Here is a 16,806-nt window from a genome sequence, read left to right as displayed (position 1 = left end):
TTTTTATTGGAGAGTTCAATCCGTTTACATTGAGAGTGATTATTGATGCATGTGGACTTAAAGCTGTCAATCTGTTGCTCATTATCTGGCTTTCCTGCTTTTCTCTTCCTGTGTGCTTTATCCTACCCATTTGATATGGCAATTTCTTAAGCTGGGTTTCATAGATTTTTCCTTATTTATGATTTGTGTCTCTGTTCTGTTTTTTAGTTTAGTGTCTACCCTGAAGTTTGTATTTAGAATCTCGTGTATAATATAGTCTATTCTCTGGTGGTCTCTTAGTTACTTGGCCTAGACTGATTTAGTCCCTTTGCTCTTCCCCTCCTAAATTATTATCTTCGTTTCTTATTCCAACTCGTGTTATGAGTTTGTAGTTAGAGTGATAAGATCCTCTTTGCTTTGGTAGTTTCCTTACCTTTATCCTAATGCTATAGTTGAATATTTGCTATCCTATTCTCGTTCTATTTATCTGTCTCGCTACTCTGTGGTTTGTGACCCCTTTCTCCATTTTTTCTTTTTTCAAGTATGAGAGCCTTCTTGAGGATTTCTTGTAGTGGAGGACTTTTGATTACAAATTCCCTTAACTTTTGTTTGACTGGAAAAGATTTAATTTCTTCCTCATATCTGAGGAATATTCTTGCTGGATAGAGTATTCTTGGCTGAAGATTTTTATCTTTTAAAGTTTTGAATATGTTACTCCATTCTCTCCTAGACTGTAAGGTTTCTGTAGAGAAACCCACTGAAAGTCTGACAGGAGTTCCTTTGTAGGTTATTTTCTTCCATCTTGCTGCCCTGAGTATTCTTTCTTTGTCTTTCATTTTTGCCATTTGTACTACTATATGCCTTGCAGTAGGTCTGTTTACATTGACAAATCTAAGAGAATTGAAAGCTTCCTCTACACACATTTCTCCCTCAATCCCTACATTTGTGAAGTTCTCTTCTATAATTTCATTAAGCACACTTTCTGCTCCATTTTCCTTTTCCATGTTCTCGGGAATTCCTCTGATCCTTAAATACTTTCTCCTCATTGAATCCACTATCTCTTGGAGATTTTCCTCATTTTTTAAAATTCTTAGTTCTCTTTCTTCCTCTTTCTGGAGCCATTCAGCCTGTCTTTATTCGATTATGCTAATTGGCTCTTCTATGGTGTCTACCCAGGCATTCCAGGAATCCGTATTCCGTTTTATCTGGTCCATTGTGTTTTTCATCTCTAATAATTCTGTTTGATTCTTCTTTATAATTTCAATCTCTTTTGTGAAGCAACTCCAGAACTCGTTGGCTTGTTTCTCTTTCTCTCTACCCCATTGAGTTTTTTGATTATAGCTGCTCTGAACTCATTTTCACTTAAGTTACCTGTTTCCAAGTCCTCAGTACTTAATTCTGTGTTTTTATTGTTTTCCTTCTGGTCTAGAGCTTTTATAAGTTGCTGGATGGTAGAGGAGCAGTTTTTTCCCATGGTGGTAGAATTCGGTTGCAGTTACAGCCTGTTGCCACGAGATGGGGGTCGAGAGCTGCATGTTCTGAGCTCTCCGCCTTCGGGCAAGATGGTGGCGCCCAGCTCAGTTCGCCTGGGAGAGGGGCAGTTTTTCTCTCAGGCGGATCTGGATTCAGATCAGTTCTGGTCTCTGGTCTCCCGGGGCCCTAGGTATGTGGGGTCCCCGCACACGGAAGACTTCCCCCATCAGCAGGTTTCCACTGTACCACCAGCGGGAGTCCTGGATGATACCCCGGTTGTGCGGACCCTCCCCCGCTCCTTCCCTCACTCGCAGCAGCAATCCCAGACTCTAGGGGAGGGAGCGAAGTTCTCTCCTACTGCGTTCCAGCTCCTCTGAGGCCAGCAGCAGGGTCTCTGTCCTCCATATTTTTGATACTGTAGGTCTCCAACGCCCTGGCATTAGGTTTATTTGCTGAAATTGAGTTTTTTTCCAGTCCTTTGTTGCAGTTTGGAGGGGAGACAGTCCCAGGTCAGCTCACCCCGCCGTCTTGCTCAGTCCACACCTGTAGTTTCTTTATTATTGACTTTTAAGTGTTCAGTATGTTTTCTATACGCAGGTCTCTTATTATACTTGTGATTCGCTTGGGTATTGTCCCATTCAGCAGGTTGTCTTCTCACCTTCTTGATACTCTCGTTTGAGACACACGTGTTTTTAATTTTGTTGAGGTCCAATTTATTTCTTTTCTATTTTATACTAGTGCTTTCGGTGTCATCCCTGGATAACGATTGCCTGACTCCAGGTCAGAAGTTGTGATCCCATGTGTTTTCCTGTAGGAGTTGTGTAGTTCTGCCTCCTATGTGGTGTTGGATCTCTGTGAGGTCATTTCTGGAAGTGCTGTGAGGAAGGAGTCTGACTTCCTCCTGCGCATGTGAATATCCAGTTGTCTCGATACCATTTGTTGAAAAATTATTCTTTTCCCTTTGAACTGTCTCATCTCTCATCAAAATCCAACTGACTGTAAACATGAACATTTATTTCTGGTCTTTCAGTTCTGTTCCATTATCTGTGTGTTTATTTTTCTGTCGGTACCACACTGTTTTCATTATTGCAGCTTCACAATGAGTTTTAAAGCAGGAAGCGTGAGCTCTCCATCCTGTTCTTCTTCTTTGAGGTTGCTTTGGCTCCTCTGGCTCCCTTGCATTTCTCTATGAATTTCGGGATTGGCTGGTCAGTTACTGCAAAAGAGGCTGCTGAGATTTTGCTCGAGGTTGCATTGACTCTGCAGTTCTCTCCATGCAGTATCACCATCTTCATAGTATAAAGTCTTCTGATCCATGAATATGGGCAGTCTTTTCATGTATTTTGGCCCTCTTTAATTGCTTTCAATAATGTTTTGGAGCATTTGTTGTACAAGTCTTGTACTTCTTAAGTTAGATTTATTACTAAGGATTTTATTGGTTTGGATGCTATTGTAAATTAACCTATTTTCTTACTTTCATTGTCAGTTTTTCATTGCTAGCATGGAGAAATAAAATTGACTTTTTAATTGAAATATTATATTAGTTTCAGGTGTAAAATATAATGATTCCATATATGTGCATATTCCCAAATCCTACCGCCATGAGTCAAGTTTGAATCCATCGCCTTGTTACTGAGCAAGGGCTTGCTGCCTGATGCGCATAGAAGCCAGGACTATGGCCTTGGCTTTGGAGAAAAGAAGAGCTTCATTGCAAGGTCGTCTCACAAGGTAACAGGGGGCAAATCTCTCCAATCTGTCTTCCCAATGCAGGTTTGGGGTCACATTTCAGCACTGGTGGACTAGCAAGCTGCTGCTGGGACCACGTGGGCTGCCAGGCTGGCCTTGACTTGGTAATCAAGCTACTTGGGCTGCTGGAAGCCAGATTGTCCTTATTGAAGGGCTGCTTGCTTCCGGTGTCAGTGTTTCTGAGGATTCTTGTCTCTGGGGACCTCCTGGGGCCATGGGTTCCTGCCTGGCATGTGCACAGTGCTGTCTGTGCAATTGAGCACCAGGACTGATTAATCAACAACCTGTTTTAATGGAGAAAAACTAGTTTAAGATGGTCAGTGTTTTCTGTGCTGTTGCAACCTCATATAGCTACAAAATTTTTCTTCTTGTCTTGAGAATTTTTAACATTGACTCTCTTAGCAACTTTCCAGTAGACAATATAGTACTGCTAACTCTACTCACCATGATGCATGTTAAGTCCTCAGGACTTCTTCATTTTAGAACAGGGAATTTGTACCTTTTGACCCCCTTGCTCCCTTTGCCCACCCACTACCCCTTCCCCGTGGCAGCTGACAACCTGTTCTCTGCATCTATAGCTCAGACACGTGGGTTGCTTCTGTGTCTGGGCTCCTGTGAATCATGCTGCAGTGAACATGGGGGGCAGATGTCTGTCTGCAGGAATGTTTCTGTTTCCATTGTGTAAATACCCAGAAGTGGAATTACTGGATCATATGGTGGTTCTATTTTTAATCTTTGGAGGAACTTCCATACTGTTTTCCATGGTGGCTGCACCAACTTGTAGTTCCGTAGATTGGTGGTGGTTTTGGGTTTTTTTACTGATCTTGTATCCTGTCATCTTGCAGAAGTCGTTTATTCGTTCCAATACTTTTTCTGTGTTTTCTCTGATTTCCTATATACATGGCCATGTCATTTGCAAATAGAGAGAGTTTTACTTCACTCCGTCCAATCTGGATGCCTTTTATTTCATTTTCTTGCCTATCTGACATGGCTAAAACCTCCCGTAAATGTAAAATAGAATTGATGGGAGTGGCCCTTGCTCACCTTGTCCTGACGTCAGGGACGAGGCTTCCAGTCTCTCCCGTGAAGTATGATGCATGTGAGCTCTGTCTTGTTCACAGATGCCCTTTCCAAGGCTCAGGGAGCTGCCTTGTGTTTCTAGTGTCCTGAGTGTTTTGATCACAAAGGGCGTTGGATTTTGTCCAAAGGCTTTTCTGCATTTAGTGGGAATCAGCTTTCCCAGCAGCTTTCAAACCATGAAATCATCTTCCCTTCCCTCTCCCTCCATCTCTCTCCCTCACACAAACACACAGACCTCTCTGGAAGCAAATCAGAATCCACCCAGCAAATCCTTGCTAAAAGTTGTCGAAGGAGTCATCTAGACCTCTTGCTCCCGGTTATCCTTGCCTGGCTGCTGCGTAGCTAGGGGTGGCCCCCACTCCACACAAGTGATGGCAGAAATTCACATGCTCCTGATGATTTGCGAGGGTGCTGACTCCCTCTGGCATGCACACACCATCATTTTTCTTCTCTTGACTGACTGTAGAGTGGAAGCATTTAGCACGAAAGGAGAGGACCATGCAGGAAGGAGCATGTATCAAGTGCGAGTGCTAAAGGGTCACAATAGACAGATAACATGTTGACTTCCCCAAGAAGTGTGTTAAAGGAAATGTGACATATTCTCGACAGCCCTTTCTGGCATGGAAGTCCGCGTTCTGCAAATACTGCTTTGGGTTTATTTCCTGAGGCCTCATATATTGCTTTTGTCTTGCAGGAGTTTGGTTGCTGACCATGTTGTCGAACGGCCCTCAGGAGGGTGAGCTTTCTGTTCCTCAGTTTGGCCTGTTGCAAGTAAGGGGCCTTGGGGTCCTTTGTGTGTCTTCAGCTAGGAAAGGGTCACCTGGGCTTTCCCCAGAATTCCCTGGCGGTGCTGGGAGCACTCGACATGCAGTACAAGGTCTGGATTGGACAAACACTTCATCTGCAAACTTCCTATGGTGCTGAGTTTCTAAAGCCCTCGAATGACATGGATTCTGAAATGGAAAAGTGAAGGACAAAGGGACTTCAGCAATGTGGTTGCCAGGCTTCTCCTGAAAACAAGCAACAGGATACACACCCACGCACATACACAGATGTGTGTATACATATGTGGAGAGAGAGACTGACTTTAATATACTGGCCTGTGTGAGCATGTGGGCTGGCGAGTCCACAGTCTGCAGGCCAGGCTTACAGACTAGAAGCTGTGGCAAGTTAGGTCTTGCTGAAGGTGCATATGAAGGTGAGGCTGACCCCCTGACCAGGTGATTGTAAGGCTCAGCTGTGTGTTGCTGCTACGGTCACTTTACTCACTTTATTGGGTGAAGTGAGCCCCAACACAGCTGGCTGAAAGGTCTAATAGCACATACCTGCTGTTGTTTTGCTATAAAGTCAGTCAGGCCCCAGTGTGGCTGGTTGCTAGTGTCACGGCCTCGCATTTTCTTTGGGCCTTTGGTCTGCGGGGCTGTTGTTAGCTCTCTCAGGAGCTCAACCTTGTGACGCCAGACTCAGGGATGGGAGCACACAATCATTTCAGGTGTTGGAAGGTGGGCAGATTCCCTATTTGTTGTATAAGAAGGCCAACAGCACAAGCCTGCTGCACTTGAGAAGTCTCACCACCCCACTGTGGGACCATAAACCCCATCAACACAGGCCCACCCTGTGTATATGCCCTGCTCTGCTGAAGCAGACCTGCTTATCTTGCTGTAGAGGTCCAGAACACACCAGCTACACAGCCTGACAAGTTCCCTGTTGGCTGGCTAGTGGGTGGGGTGAGTCCCTAGGGCAGGGCGCCTTCCCTGGATGAGCTGGATTAAATCACTGCTCTAGTGGGCAGGCTAAACCCCTCAGCTAACAGGCCATGGGAAGAAATACAATTGCATCTGCCACTGTCTGTCTCAGAGGCCTGTATTATGTCACAATAATGGCTCCGACCAGTGTTCACTCCCTGGGGTGGTGATCCCAATCACCTTCTGCCTCTCTGAGATGTGCTCAGAGCTTATCCAGTGAGTCTTTTTTTTAATCAAAGGACTATGCACCTTTCTTTCTGGTGATTTTGTTTGGTTTTTAGAATGGGTGAATTTCTGCATGGGTCCCTTGAAAGCAGGCTTTTCTTTCTCTTCTCTTCAATAGGTTTTCTGGGGGGTATTCTCCTTTGGGTTTAATAACCAGCAAAGCCAGGTACTTGTCTTTGGTTGTGCTGAATTTGAAGGTTGCTTATTATGACATCACTCTCCCCCTCAGATCCCCTGCTCCTCCAGGAAAAGCTTCATACCTTAAAATGTCTCTGGCTTGAAGCACCATGGCAAGAATGTGACTCTTTCCTCAGCAGGAACGTATCTCTGCCTCTTACAACTCAGTCAGTGTTGTTCTTTGTTGTCGGGGTTCATTTTATACAGTCTCCAGTTGTCACTCAGAGGTAATCATTCCACAGGGGTAAATTTGTTGTGTCCATCAGAGAAGGTCAGTTCAGAGTCCTATGTTACCACCTTCCCAGCAATCCTCTTGTCATTGATTTTTGACTCTTTTGTTATCACGTGTCTTGGAGAGGGTCCTTTTGTGTTGAGATAATTGAGTGTTCTACTTGCACAATGGATTTGTATATTCAGTTCCTTCCCCAGGTTTGGGAAGTTCTCAGCTACCATTTCTTTAAATAAGCTCTCTACTCCCTTCTCTCTCTCTCCTCCTTCTGTGATATCCATTACCCTTATGTTGTCATTTCTAAAGGAGTCAGATAGTTCTTGTAGAATTTCTACATTTTAAAAAGTGTTAGCTGTCTCTCCTCTTCTACCTGCCCCATTTATAGCTATCTTCAAGCTCACTAATTCTCTCTTCCACATGACATGCTCTTTTTACAATGTTTTCCAATGCATTCTTCATCTCATTCATCGAGTTCTTCACCTCCAGAATTTTTGCTTAGTTCTTCTTGAAAGTTTTGATCTCTTTGGAGATTGAAGCATTCCTTCTGTTCATTGATTTCATTCCTGAGGTCATGAAACCATCTTTCTGAGTTTTCTTGAAGTTCACTGAGTTTCTTCATGATAGCTATTTTGAATTTTTTGTCCATTAGATCAGAATCTCCCATGACTTTATGTTTGGTTTTTGGAGGATTGTTTTCTGTAGCAAATACGTTTTTTATTTAGGTACAGTTTTGTTTTGTTTCAAACTTTTCAATTGCTTAGAGATTAGAAGCCTTTTTTTGTTTTCAGTAGGTGTCATTATAGTAATTGTTTTTGATTTCTCTTACCTGAGCTGTGTCTGGCTATATTTGTGGATCTGCAAGTTCTATCCTCCAGCTCCTCTATTTTGTGTCACATGGATACTCTCTCTGTTGCTGCCTGCCCTTCTGGGGCCCACTGATGGCTTTTTATTGCTTGCATTTCTGTGGTTGCTGGCTTTGCTCTCAGGACATGGAAATGGTCAATGTAAAGCCACATCTGAGATCTACTGAGTGGGAAGCTCCACCACAGCTGTGGGGATTGGGGTTGGGGAGGTGGTGAGGGAGACTTGTACAAGCAGCACTGTCTCAGCTGTTGCCTGTTACCCTTTGGTCCCAGGAAACACTGCTGTTGGGAAGTGGGAGTGCTGTGCACACCTGGTGCCACCAGGCTCTGAGCTGAGGACAGGGGTTTGGGATCATGGGACTCCACCTTTGTAGCTCCTCTGCTTCCTGTAGCCACAGGTGTCACTGCCCCTGCCTGGCTGCAGTCACATGTACACCTCTGCTGAAGACCACTGTGTCCTCTGGGATCAGGGGTGGCTGGCTCATCTGCCATGGCTGGGGATCCAGGATCCTGGGTGCTGCCTCCACTGCTCCCTCATTTAGGCTTTTCTATGTGCTCCAATTCACTTTCTTTGCATGTACTGATGTGTAGATCTTTCCATCACCCTGGTGTTTGGTGCAATTTAGCTTTTGTTGAGTTTTGAATGTTTTAATCATTGTAGATTGAAGAGCAGAGACTCAAGGATCCTCTCACACCACCATGATGATGATGTCTTCTAATTACTACAAATTCTTAACCCCATATGATATACAATGTTTATTTATTAGTTTTACCAGTAAGTTCCATGGGGGGAGAGACCATGGTTGCTTGTTAATCACCATATACCATGCTACCCAATACGACATTGGGGACATAGCAGAAGCTCATCAAATATTTGTCAAATAAATTACTGAATTATATAAATGCCACCATTGTCTTAACCACAGAGATATTATATTCTGGTGAGAAGAAGAGCACCAGGTAAAAGCACTAGAGAGCAGGTTTTGAAGAGAGTGATGATACATTGACCTACACCAAGAATAAACAAGATAAGATCAGTGAAACAAGACATTTTAGCAACTGAGTTGAGTTAGAGAAACAAGGAATAGCTCAACATATAATGGAGAGAAAGAGCAGTGTATGACAACGAGATGGGAGTAAATATGAAGGAGATGTAGGGACATGCTATTTTCTTCTTTGATATCTGTATCTGAAGTCTTTTGACATGTTATATTAATGTTGAATATGAAATTGGAGTATGACCAAGAGCTAGAGTGGGAAACACTACTGGCAATTGCCTGTCTCTATTCCTTGACTTCTGTTCTATGATATTGCACGTGGCAGAACCCCCAAAAGTGTCCTATGAGCAAAGGAGACTAGATTTTTTGCAGTCTGTCTTCTTAAAAGGGTTGGATAGAAAGGAGCTAGAAAGATCTGTGTTTCAAGATGAAAAACAAGCCAGAGACTCTAGGAATTGTTTCTCTCCATGCTTAATTGGCCCTTGGAGAAGTCATTCCCATGTTACCATCAGAGTGATGCTCCTTGAAATATCTCATGCCCTGACACCTCCCAACGAACTCCAAGAAAGCCCTTTGGGAGTGCTTATCTCAATGCACACAGGGAGTGTAATTGGCATCTTGAAGTAATGCTCTCCAGAAGAGACTCAGGATGTGTCCTCTGGGTTGAATCCCTGATGCCATACATTGAGTGCCCTTGATTTGCCTCAGCTGACATAATAGGGTCTCTATGTTAGAAGGCTGTTTTATTTCTCACAGATGTTTGCTTCTTTTCCCTCATGTTTGGCTCATTCGGTCCAAGTCTCTTCTCATTTTTACTGCTATGATTCCTGCTGAGGAAAGATTCATGCAGTCAAGAAGGGGATTCTACTAAAAAATACCAGTGCTAGAGGCAAATTCTTGTTTTATTTGGTAGGAAAGGAGGTGTAAAGCTAAGAAGAGAGTGCCTTGAGTGATCCAAAATAGCAGAAAATCCAAAACAGATTTTCTTTTGGCTCTGGACCTATTGATGATTAAGCTGGTATTAAATGAACCTTCTTAATCTGGTAACATTAATGGAAATTCTTTTTGCCCAAGCTCTTGTTGTCCTTTTGGATGGAGAGGTACCTGAAATATATATTTAGAGGCAGATGAAGGATATTCATTATTCAAAGGCCCACCTATTACAAGTTCAATAGGTTCAGTTACTTAATCTGTCCTGATGTGTGCTGATGGAGTTCAAAATCTGAGCCCAGATTGCAAGAGCATTACTACGGATGCTATTGTTCCTGATGATGCTCTGTCACTAGAATAATTAGTGTAGACAATGATGACTGTGTAGGGCGTGGTGTTCTATGCCATTCTACCAGTAAATGCAGATTACCAGGGTTAGAGAAGAAACTCTGATGAGCACCTCAGAAAAGACTTGTTTGGATGATCAGTAGCCAATGTTTGAGTTAGTGTGGATCTATGCTGCCCTCGCCATTTCACTTCTATACTTGTTCTCTCCACAATTCTCTGCAGCAGAAATTCCAGGTAAGATAATTTTTGGGCTCGAGGTGTTCAGGAAACCTTCACTGGGCAACCTCTGGCATTGTTAGCTTATTCCCTCATCCCTAAAGTCAGAGGGTGATATTGGTCAGTCTGTGAGGAAAGCTGGCTGAGAAAGCAGAGAAAAAAGTCAACTGAGGGTCACAAATCAGAATGGGAAATTATTAGGAAAGTTGTCTAAGGGAGGCAGAGAGACAGGACTCAGATAATGAGAAAACCAATGCTATGGACATTTAAAAGGTGGAAATTAATGAGGAAAGAGATAGAGACATAGATGAATACTTTAATACAAGGGAAATATATGGATGGCTTGATAGGATTGGAGTGACCAGGGGGAACATGGGATATTGGGCCCTTCATTCACAAGAAGCTGAGTTTGAAATAACAGTACGAGGAGACAGCCAAAAAGATGACCCTAGGCTGCATTAATTGGAGAGAGAGAATATATGTGACCTCTTTCTTACTGGTCAATTTATCCTTTGGAGAAAACATTCAGTTCTGACTTCTTTGCTCTAAATGGTAAGCAGATAATGTGGAAAGCAAGAAGATCTAGGAGATGTTTAGGAAAAAATACAAAGAGGTATTGGGTCGATATTTTGGAGATTAATTTAGATTATCAATTTTTCAAGTTGGGCTTCACCATGGAGATGAAGCACTCATTCTGATCAGCATTCCTGTGAGAATGAGATAAAGGGCCAAGTGGGAATGTGATTGACTAAATGTTATAGAATTTGGTTGATTAAATGTTATAATCTTAATTTGATCAGCCTGATCCATAATTTAAAGAGACTCAGGTCTACTGAGGACATATCTCTTGTTTGTTTTCAGGTATATAACAATGGTGGTTTTGTTATTTGTCAACATGGCACCCGTATATATCTCATAAACCATACTTAATCTCCAAATAAAGAGCATACCAAGTTCTCCTTCCATATAACATAGTGCGACTACCCCACATACAATCAAAAACTTGTTAACATTTTCCCAAGAAAAGGATATAAATCACACCAACCCTTTCCACTTAAGAAGATACCAAATCACTTCCTTGTCTTGGTTGAAATTCATTCTACTTCTGTCTGGTTCCTACTCCCCTTTTTATGTCTTATGACTGATATACTTAGATATGAACCTAACTACATTAATATACCATACGTTAGAAAGGGGATATGTGAGGGGAAAAACTCAAACAATTCAGTTAATTATATTTAGAAAATATTCATAAAAAAGAAAGAAGAAATACCTGTTACTACTACAGTTTTTGTTTCTGAAGCTGCTTACATAGTCATGTCTGGTGTATATAACAGTCTTCTTTCACACCATTCCATATTTCCTTTGTCTGCGTTTCATCATGTTTCCTTTTCTGGTGGGATGACCCAAACATTCATTCCTGAAGGATCTGGGTCATTACCAGTCCTGTGTGAATTGGGTTTGCATAGTTTTCCACTGACTTTCATCACAGGGCATTTGAGTACAGAGGTGCCCCCTAGAAAATCTCCTGCCTTCCAGATATGCTTTTCCTCATCCCCATGGTGTAGTAGAAACTCAGTAACCCCTTGCTAGTCAGGATCAGCCATGCAAGGCAGTGTATAGTAACTTCCTTTGCTTGTTGATTCAGTGATAGGAGGAGTCCATGTTGCTGAGCCCATGTGTAGCCTTCATCCTGGTTTCTGTGGCTACTCTGTTTGTGAGGCCATTATCATGAACGAGAGTGACTGAGCAAGAGTGTAACTGACTTCCACAGAATGGGTTAGCACATGGATAGGATGTCTCATTCTGTGGAGAGCAGGAATGGATATTTCTTCCTTGTTTTTATATGACTATTTCACATGTTTTTGGTTCTATGTGGGATAGTGATATCATGTTAGGTAAAAGGATGACTGTTGTGTTTATTTTGGGATGAAGTGTGGCTTAAGGAGATGTGCATCTGTGCCAGATTGACAGGAGATGGACTCTGGTGGTTTCGTAATGTGTCAACTTGGCTAGGATGGACTACATTTCCCAGAATTCCCATTTTTTGTGTTTCTGGTTAAGGTGGGTCACAGGAGAGACTGTCCCAGAGCCTTAGAGGCAGAAGAGAAGCAGCCATTTTGTAGTGTACAGAGATGGCATCTGACCTGCTGATTCTCCTCTTCCGTGCGAAGCAGCAGGTGGGCCTGCAATTGTTCTGCCTTCCCCTGGATCCTCCTTTAGCGCCTCTGACTTCCAGGCCAGGTGTGTGTGTTTAGGCTCCTGAATATGGGCCTCAGCTTCTGTAAGACAATCACACCACCAATTCCAGTGGCAACAAGAACAGGCATGGCTTTCAGTCTGCCCTGTTGGGGTTATATCTCATTCTTGTGGGTTCCAGCAGGCCCTTGATCTGCCACACTTTATATCCACTTTATAGCTTCCTGACTGCTTGTGCCATGGACTTGAAGTTCCAGCATCAGACACAAGGGTGACAGCCTTATATAGACCGCTTAAGCAGCTTTCACTATTGCATAATGCAAAATTTCTGTACAATCCCATTAAATACATACATATGTATATATGTATATATACATATGTATGTATAAAACTCTCAGTGGTTCAGCTTCTCTGGATAAACTCTGACATAAGTAAGAAAGCATATATGTGTACTTTGTATATATATATACATATATAATATATATTATACTAAATATAATTTAGTTTAGTAAACATTTAGTCTCTCTCTATAAAGCATATATATATATATACTTATAAAAAGTATATATGTGTGTGTGTGTATTTCTTTCTTAATGAGGAGAGGCTCTTGTTTGATTTTTGGCACTTAGAGGTTAGAAATTCCGGAATTTCTAAGTGTCATGTTTGTGAAGAAAGATTTGACATTCTCATTTTAAAGGGCTATTTCAAGAATTTGGGCTATTGAATAACTAGAAATAGAAAAAAAAAGTCTTCAAAAATTGTGTGGTAAATCAAAAGGTCTTATTGTAAGGTGTGCTGAACTCCACTATTTCTGATATCAAAATTCTTCTCCACTTCCTGTTTCCCCAGGGACAGAGAAAGGGGAGATACGGCAGAGGAATCAGACCTCTCCAGTAGACTTCATCCTTGAAGGGCTCTTTGATGACTCCCTCACTCATCTCTTTCTTTTCATCTTGACCATGGTGGTCTTCCTGATTGTGGCAAGTGACAACATCCTCACCATTCTCCTCATATTTGCAGATTCCCAGCTTCATACACCCATGTACTTCCTGCTCAGCCAGCTCTCCCTCATGGATCGGATGCATGTCTCCACAACCATCCCCAAGATGGCTACCAACTACCTATCTGGCAAGAAGTCCATCTCCTTTGTGGGCTGTGCCACCCAGCACTTCCTCTATTTGTCTGTGGGTGGTGCTGAGTGTCTTCTCCTAGCTCTGATGTCCTATGACCGCTATGTTGCCATTTGTCATCCACTGCATTACACTGTTCTCATGAACAGAAAGGTGGGACTTATGATGGCTCTTGTGTCATGGTTGGGAGCATCCATAAACTCCCTAATTCACACGGTGATCTTGACGCAGTTCCCTCTCTGTGGGCCTCAAAAAACCCACCACTTCTACTGTGAGTTTCCAGCTGTTGTGAAGTTGGTACGTGGAGACATCACTGTCTATGAGACCACAGTGCACATCAGCAGCATCAACCTTCTCCTCCTCCCCATCTTTCTGGTTTCTACATCCTATGCCTTCATCCTCCACAGTGTCATTCAGATTCGTTCAGCTGGGAGTAAGAGAAATGCCTTTGCCACTTGTAGCTCTCACCTCACTGTGGTTTCCCTCTGGTTTGGTGCCTGCATGTTCTCATATATGAGGCCCAGGTCCCAGCGTACCCCGTTGCAAGACAAAGTTGGTTCTGTGTTCTATAGCATCATTACTCCCACACTGGATCCTTTGATTTATACTCTCTGGAACAAGGATGTAGCTAAGGCTCTGAGGAGAGTGCTGGGGAGAGATGTTATCACTTAAAGACAACAATTACAGTTGTCCTGAGTATAAGAGTAGAATGGCATAAGCTCCTCAAAATGATTGGGTAAACCCTTAAGAGTTTTCAAGGGTCCAGGTCTCTGATCACTACTGCAAAAGTGATGTAGTCAACATGCAATTCCAGTATTCTGACTTGGTCTCAGCCGTCTAGGCAGCTTAGAGTACTATCTTAGTCCATTTGGGGCACGATAACAAAAATACCACAGAGTAGCTGGCTTAGACAACAACCATTCCTTTCTCACATTTCTGGAGACCGAGAAGTCTGTGATCAAGCTTTGAAAGTGCTACACCCTCTTTCATTTCCTTTTGATCTCTTTATATGTAACCCTGCCAAACCATGCTTCCCTGAATTCCCTATCCAAAGCAGCACTCTCCAATTTCTGTCCCCTGCTTCCACTTTGTTACACTACTATCATGATGTTCCACAATATTGTTGTATTTTATTTATTGTCTGTTTTATTAGAATGTAAGCTCCCTGAAGGGATGGACTTTACTTTGTGTACTATTGTCTCACCAGAGCCAAGATAAGGCCTGACACGAAATAAATGCTCAAAAATGATTTGTTGCTTGGATTAATAAATGAAAGGGACCTAGATCATTTTACTATCCCACGTGACATTCATGACATTTAATTCAGATAAGGGAGGGGACTATGAAAGTGAATAATACAGTGGATGGCTTCGTAAGACTCATTTGTCTCAGATAGCTGGATATTAATTCCACATTAGTGCAGAGGGCTGATATCTAAGTGAACTTTCCTGGAGCCTCGTGGTCTGAGGGATGCCAAAATGAGGGACAAAATTCTATATCTTTCTTCCCTCACTAGTTAAAAATGTCATGAATCCCTGGGACCCTCCTCAGAAGAATAACACTTAAAGTTTGCGAGATTAGTTATCTTCTCTTTCATGAGTAGGTATTTTCCCTTTGAGAAAGAGCTTTTTGGCATTCTGAGATATGGCGAGCCACCCATCAGGAGTTGGATGTCATCTTACCCACCTAGCCCTAAGGTTGGATGTACCCTGTAACACTCCAATATCAAATAGAATGAAGTTTTACAGAAACTGTGCCTGTGCTGTTTCTGAAGGCACAAGGGTGTTGCATAAACAGCCAGCTCACAATCCAAGTTACACACAGGTGGTTGTTCCTCTGCTACCTCTCTCTAGACGTGCAACCATGGCCTTGTAAGGACTCCTATAAGATTATCTGAGAATTAAATAATCTAAGCCAAGTTTATGGATCATTATTCATGTAATGCTAGCATCTGTCAAATGCAAATAATACAGTGTTACATGGGCTCCCCTTGAAAAAGAGATGTAACAATGTATTATTGTAACCATCCTTTATATATTCCAGATGGTATCTCCTTATCAGATAGATGGTTTACAAATACTTTATCTCAGTCCATGCATTACCTTTTCACTCTTTGATTGTGTCCTTTGAGGAACAAAGCTTTTAAAATCTTGATGTAGTCCATCCAATTTATCTATTTTTAGTTTTGTTGTCTGTACATTTTGTGTCCTTCCAAGAAGTCATTGGTAAATCCAATGTCATGAAGCTTCTCCTCTACATTTTCTTCTAAGAGTTTTATAGTTTTAGCTCTTATATTAGATTTTGATACATTTTCAGTTAACTTTTATATCCATATTGTGTAAGGTAACAGCCCAACATCATTCCATTTACAGTAGCAATTCGAAGGAATAAAATACTTAGGAATTAACTTAACCAAGGACTGATAGAGTTGTACACTGAAAAATATAAAACTCTGCTGCAAAAAATTAAAGAGGCATAAATAGATGAAAAGTTATCCTGGGTTCACGGATTGCAATTCTTACTATTGTTAAGATGTCCATATGACCCAAAGTGACCTACAGATTTAATGCAATGTCTATCAAAATCCCAATGGCATTTTATTCAGAAATAGAAAAACCTATCCTGAAATTCATGTGGAAACAAGAAACCTCAAATAGCCAAAATAATCCTGAAAAAAATAAAACTGGAGGACTCATACTTCCTGATTTCAAAACTTAATATAGAGCTACAGTAATCAAAATAGTGTGGTCCTGCTATAAAACCAGGCATATGACCACTATAATTGAATAGAGAGCCCTGAAATAAAGTTTCATACGTATGGTCAAATCATTTTCCCCAAGGATGCCAAGATCATTCAATAGGGATATGACAGTGTTTTCAATAAATGGGCTGGGAAAACTGGATATGCAAAAGAATGAAGTTAGGCCTTTACCTTACATCATAAACAAAAATTAATTGAAAATGTATCAAAAACTTAAATGTAAGTCCTAAATGTATAAAGCTCTTAGTATAAACCATATGGGAATAGGTTTAGGACATTGTATTCACCCAGTGATTTCTTGGATATGATAGAAGAACACAGGGAACAAAAGTATAAATGGATAAATCGGACTACATCAAAATTTAAAAGTTCTGTTCAGGACACTGTAAAATAAGCAGAGTGAAAAGGCAACGTATGGAATGAGATAAAATATTTGTAAACCATCTATCTGATAAGGGTTGATACCCAGAATACATAAAGAATGGCTACAACTCAACAGCAACAATAAAAGAACTCCATTAAAATATGAGCAAGGAATGTAAATAGACATTTCTCCAAACAAGGTGTGCAAATGGCCAAGAATCACATGAAAAGATGCTCAACATCACTAATCATTAGGGATATGGTTAGGAAAAATAGACTCAAATTGGATTAAAGACTTGAAAGTAAGATCTGAAACCATAAAGCATTTAGAAGAAAACATAGAG

At 41.6% G+C, this 16,806-nt stretch overlaps 1 protein-coding gene across 1 annotated transcript; it reads left to right on the top strand.

Annotated features, from left to right (window-relative positions):
* Positions 1–12,144: 12,144 nt before the first annotated feature.
* Positions 12,145–14,010, top strand: LOC124232409 (olfactory receptor 2AE1-like). Its single transcript, XM_046649374.1, has 2 exons — positions 12,145–12,253; positions 13,058–14,010. Exons 1-2 carry the CDS (start codon positions 12,145–12,147, stop codon positions 14,008–14,010), a joined length of 1,062 nt encoding a protein of 353 aa, XP_046505330.1.
* The last annotated feature ends 2,796 nt before the right edge of the window (positions 14,011–16,806 follow it).

The sequence above is a fragment of the Equus quagga genome, unplaced genomic scaffold (assembly GCF_021613505.1).
Source record: "Equus quagga isolate Etosha38 unplaced genomic scaffold, UCLA_HA_Equagga_1.0 HiC_scaffold_5753_RagTag, whole genome shotgun sequence".
Taxonomy (NCBI): Eukaryota; Metazoa; Chordata; class Mammalia; order Perissodactyla; family Equidae; genus Equus; species Equus quagga.
This window is presented reverse-complemented; position numbering and strand designations above follow the sequence as displayed.

What these genes read in the sequence shown, in the direction of transcription:
- LOC124232409 (XM_046649374.1), top strand. Translation starts at nt 12,145, where the DNA reads ATGGCATCTGACCTGCTGATTCTCCTCTTCCGTGCGAAGCAGCAGGTG. An exon ending in GCCTCTGACTTCCAGGCCAG is followed by an intron (nt 12,254 to 13,057) that starts GTGTGTGTGTTT and finishes CTGTTTCCCCAG; the next exon opens with GGACAGAGAAAGGGGAGATA.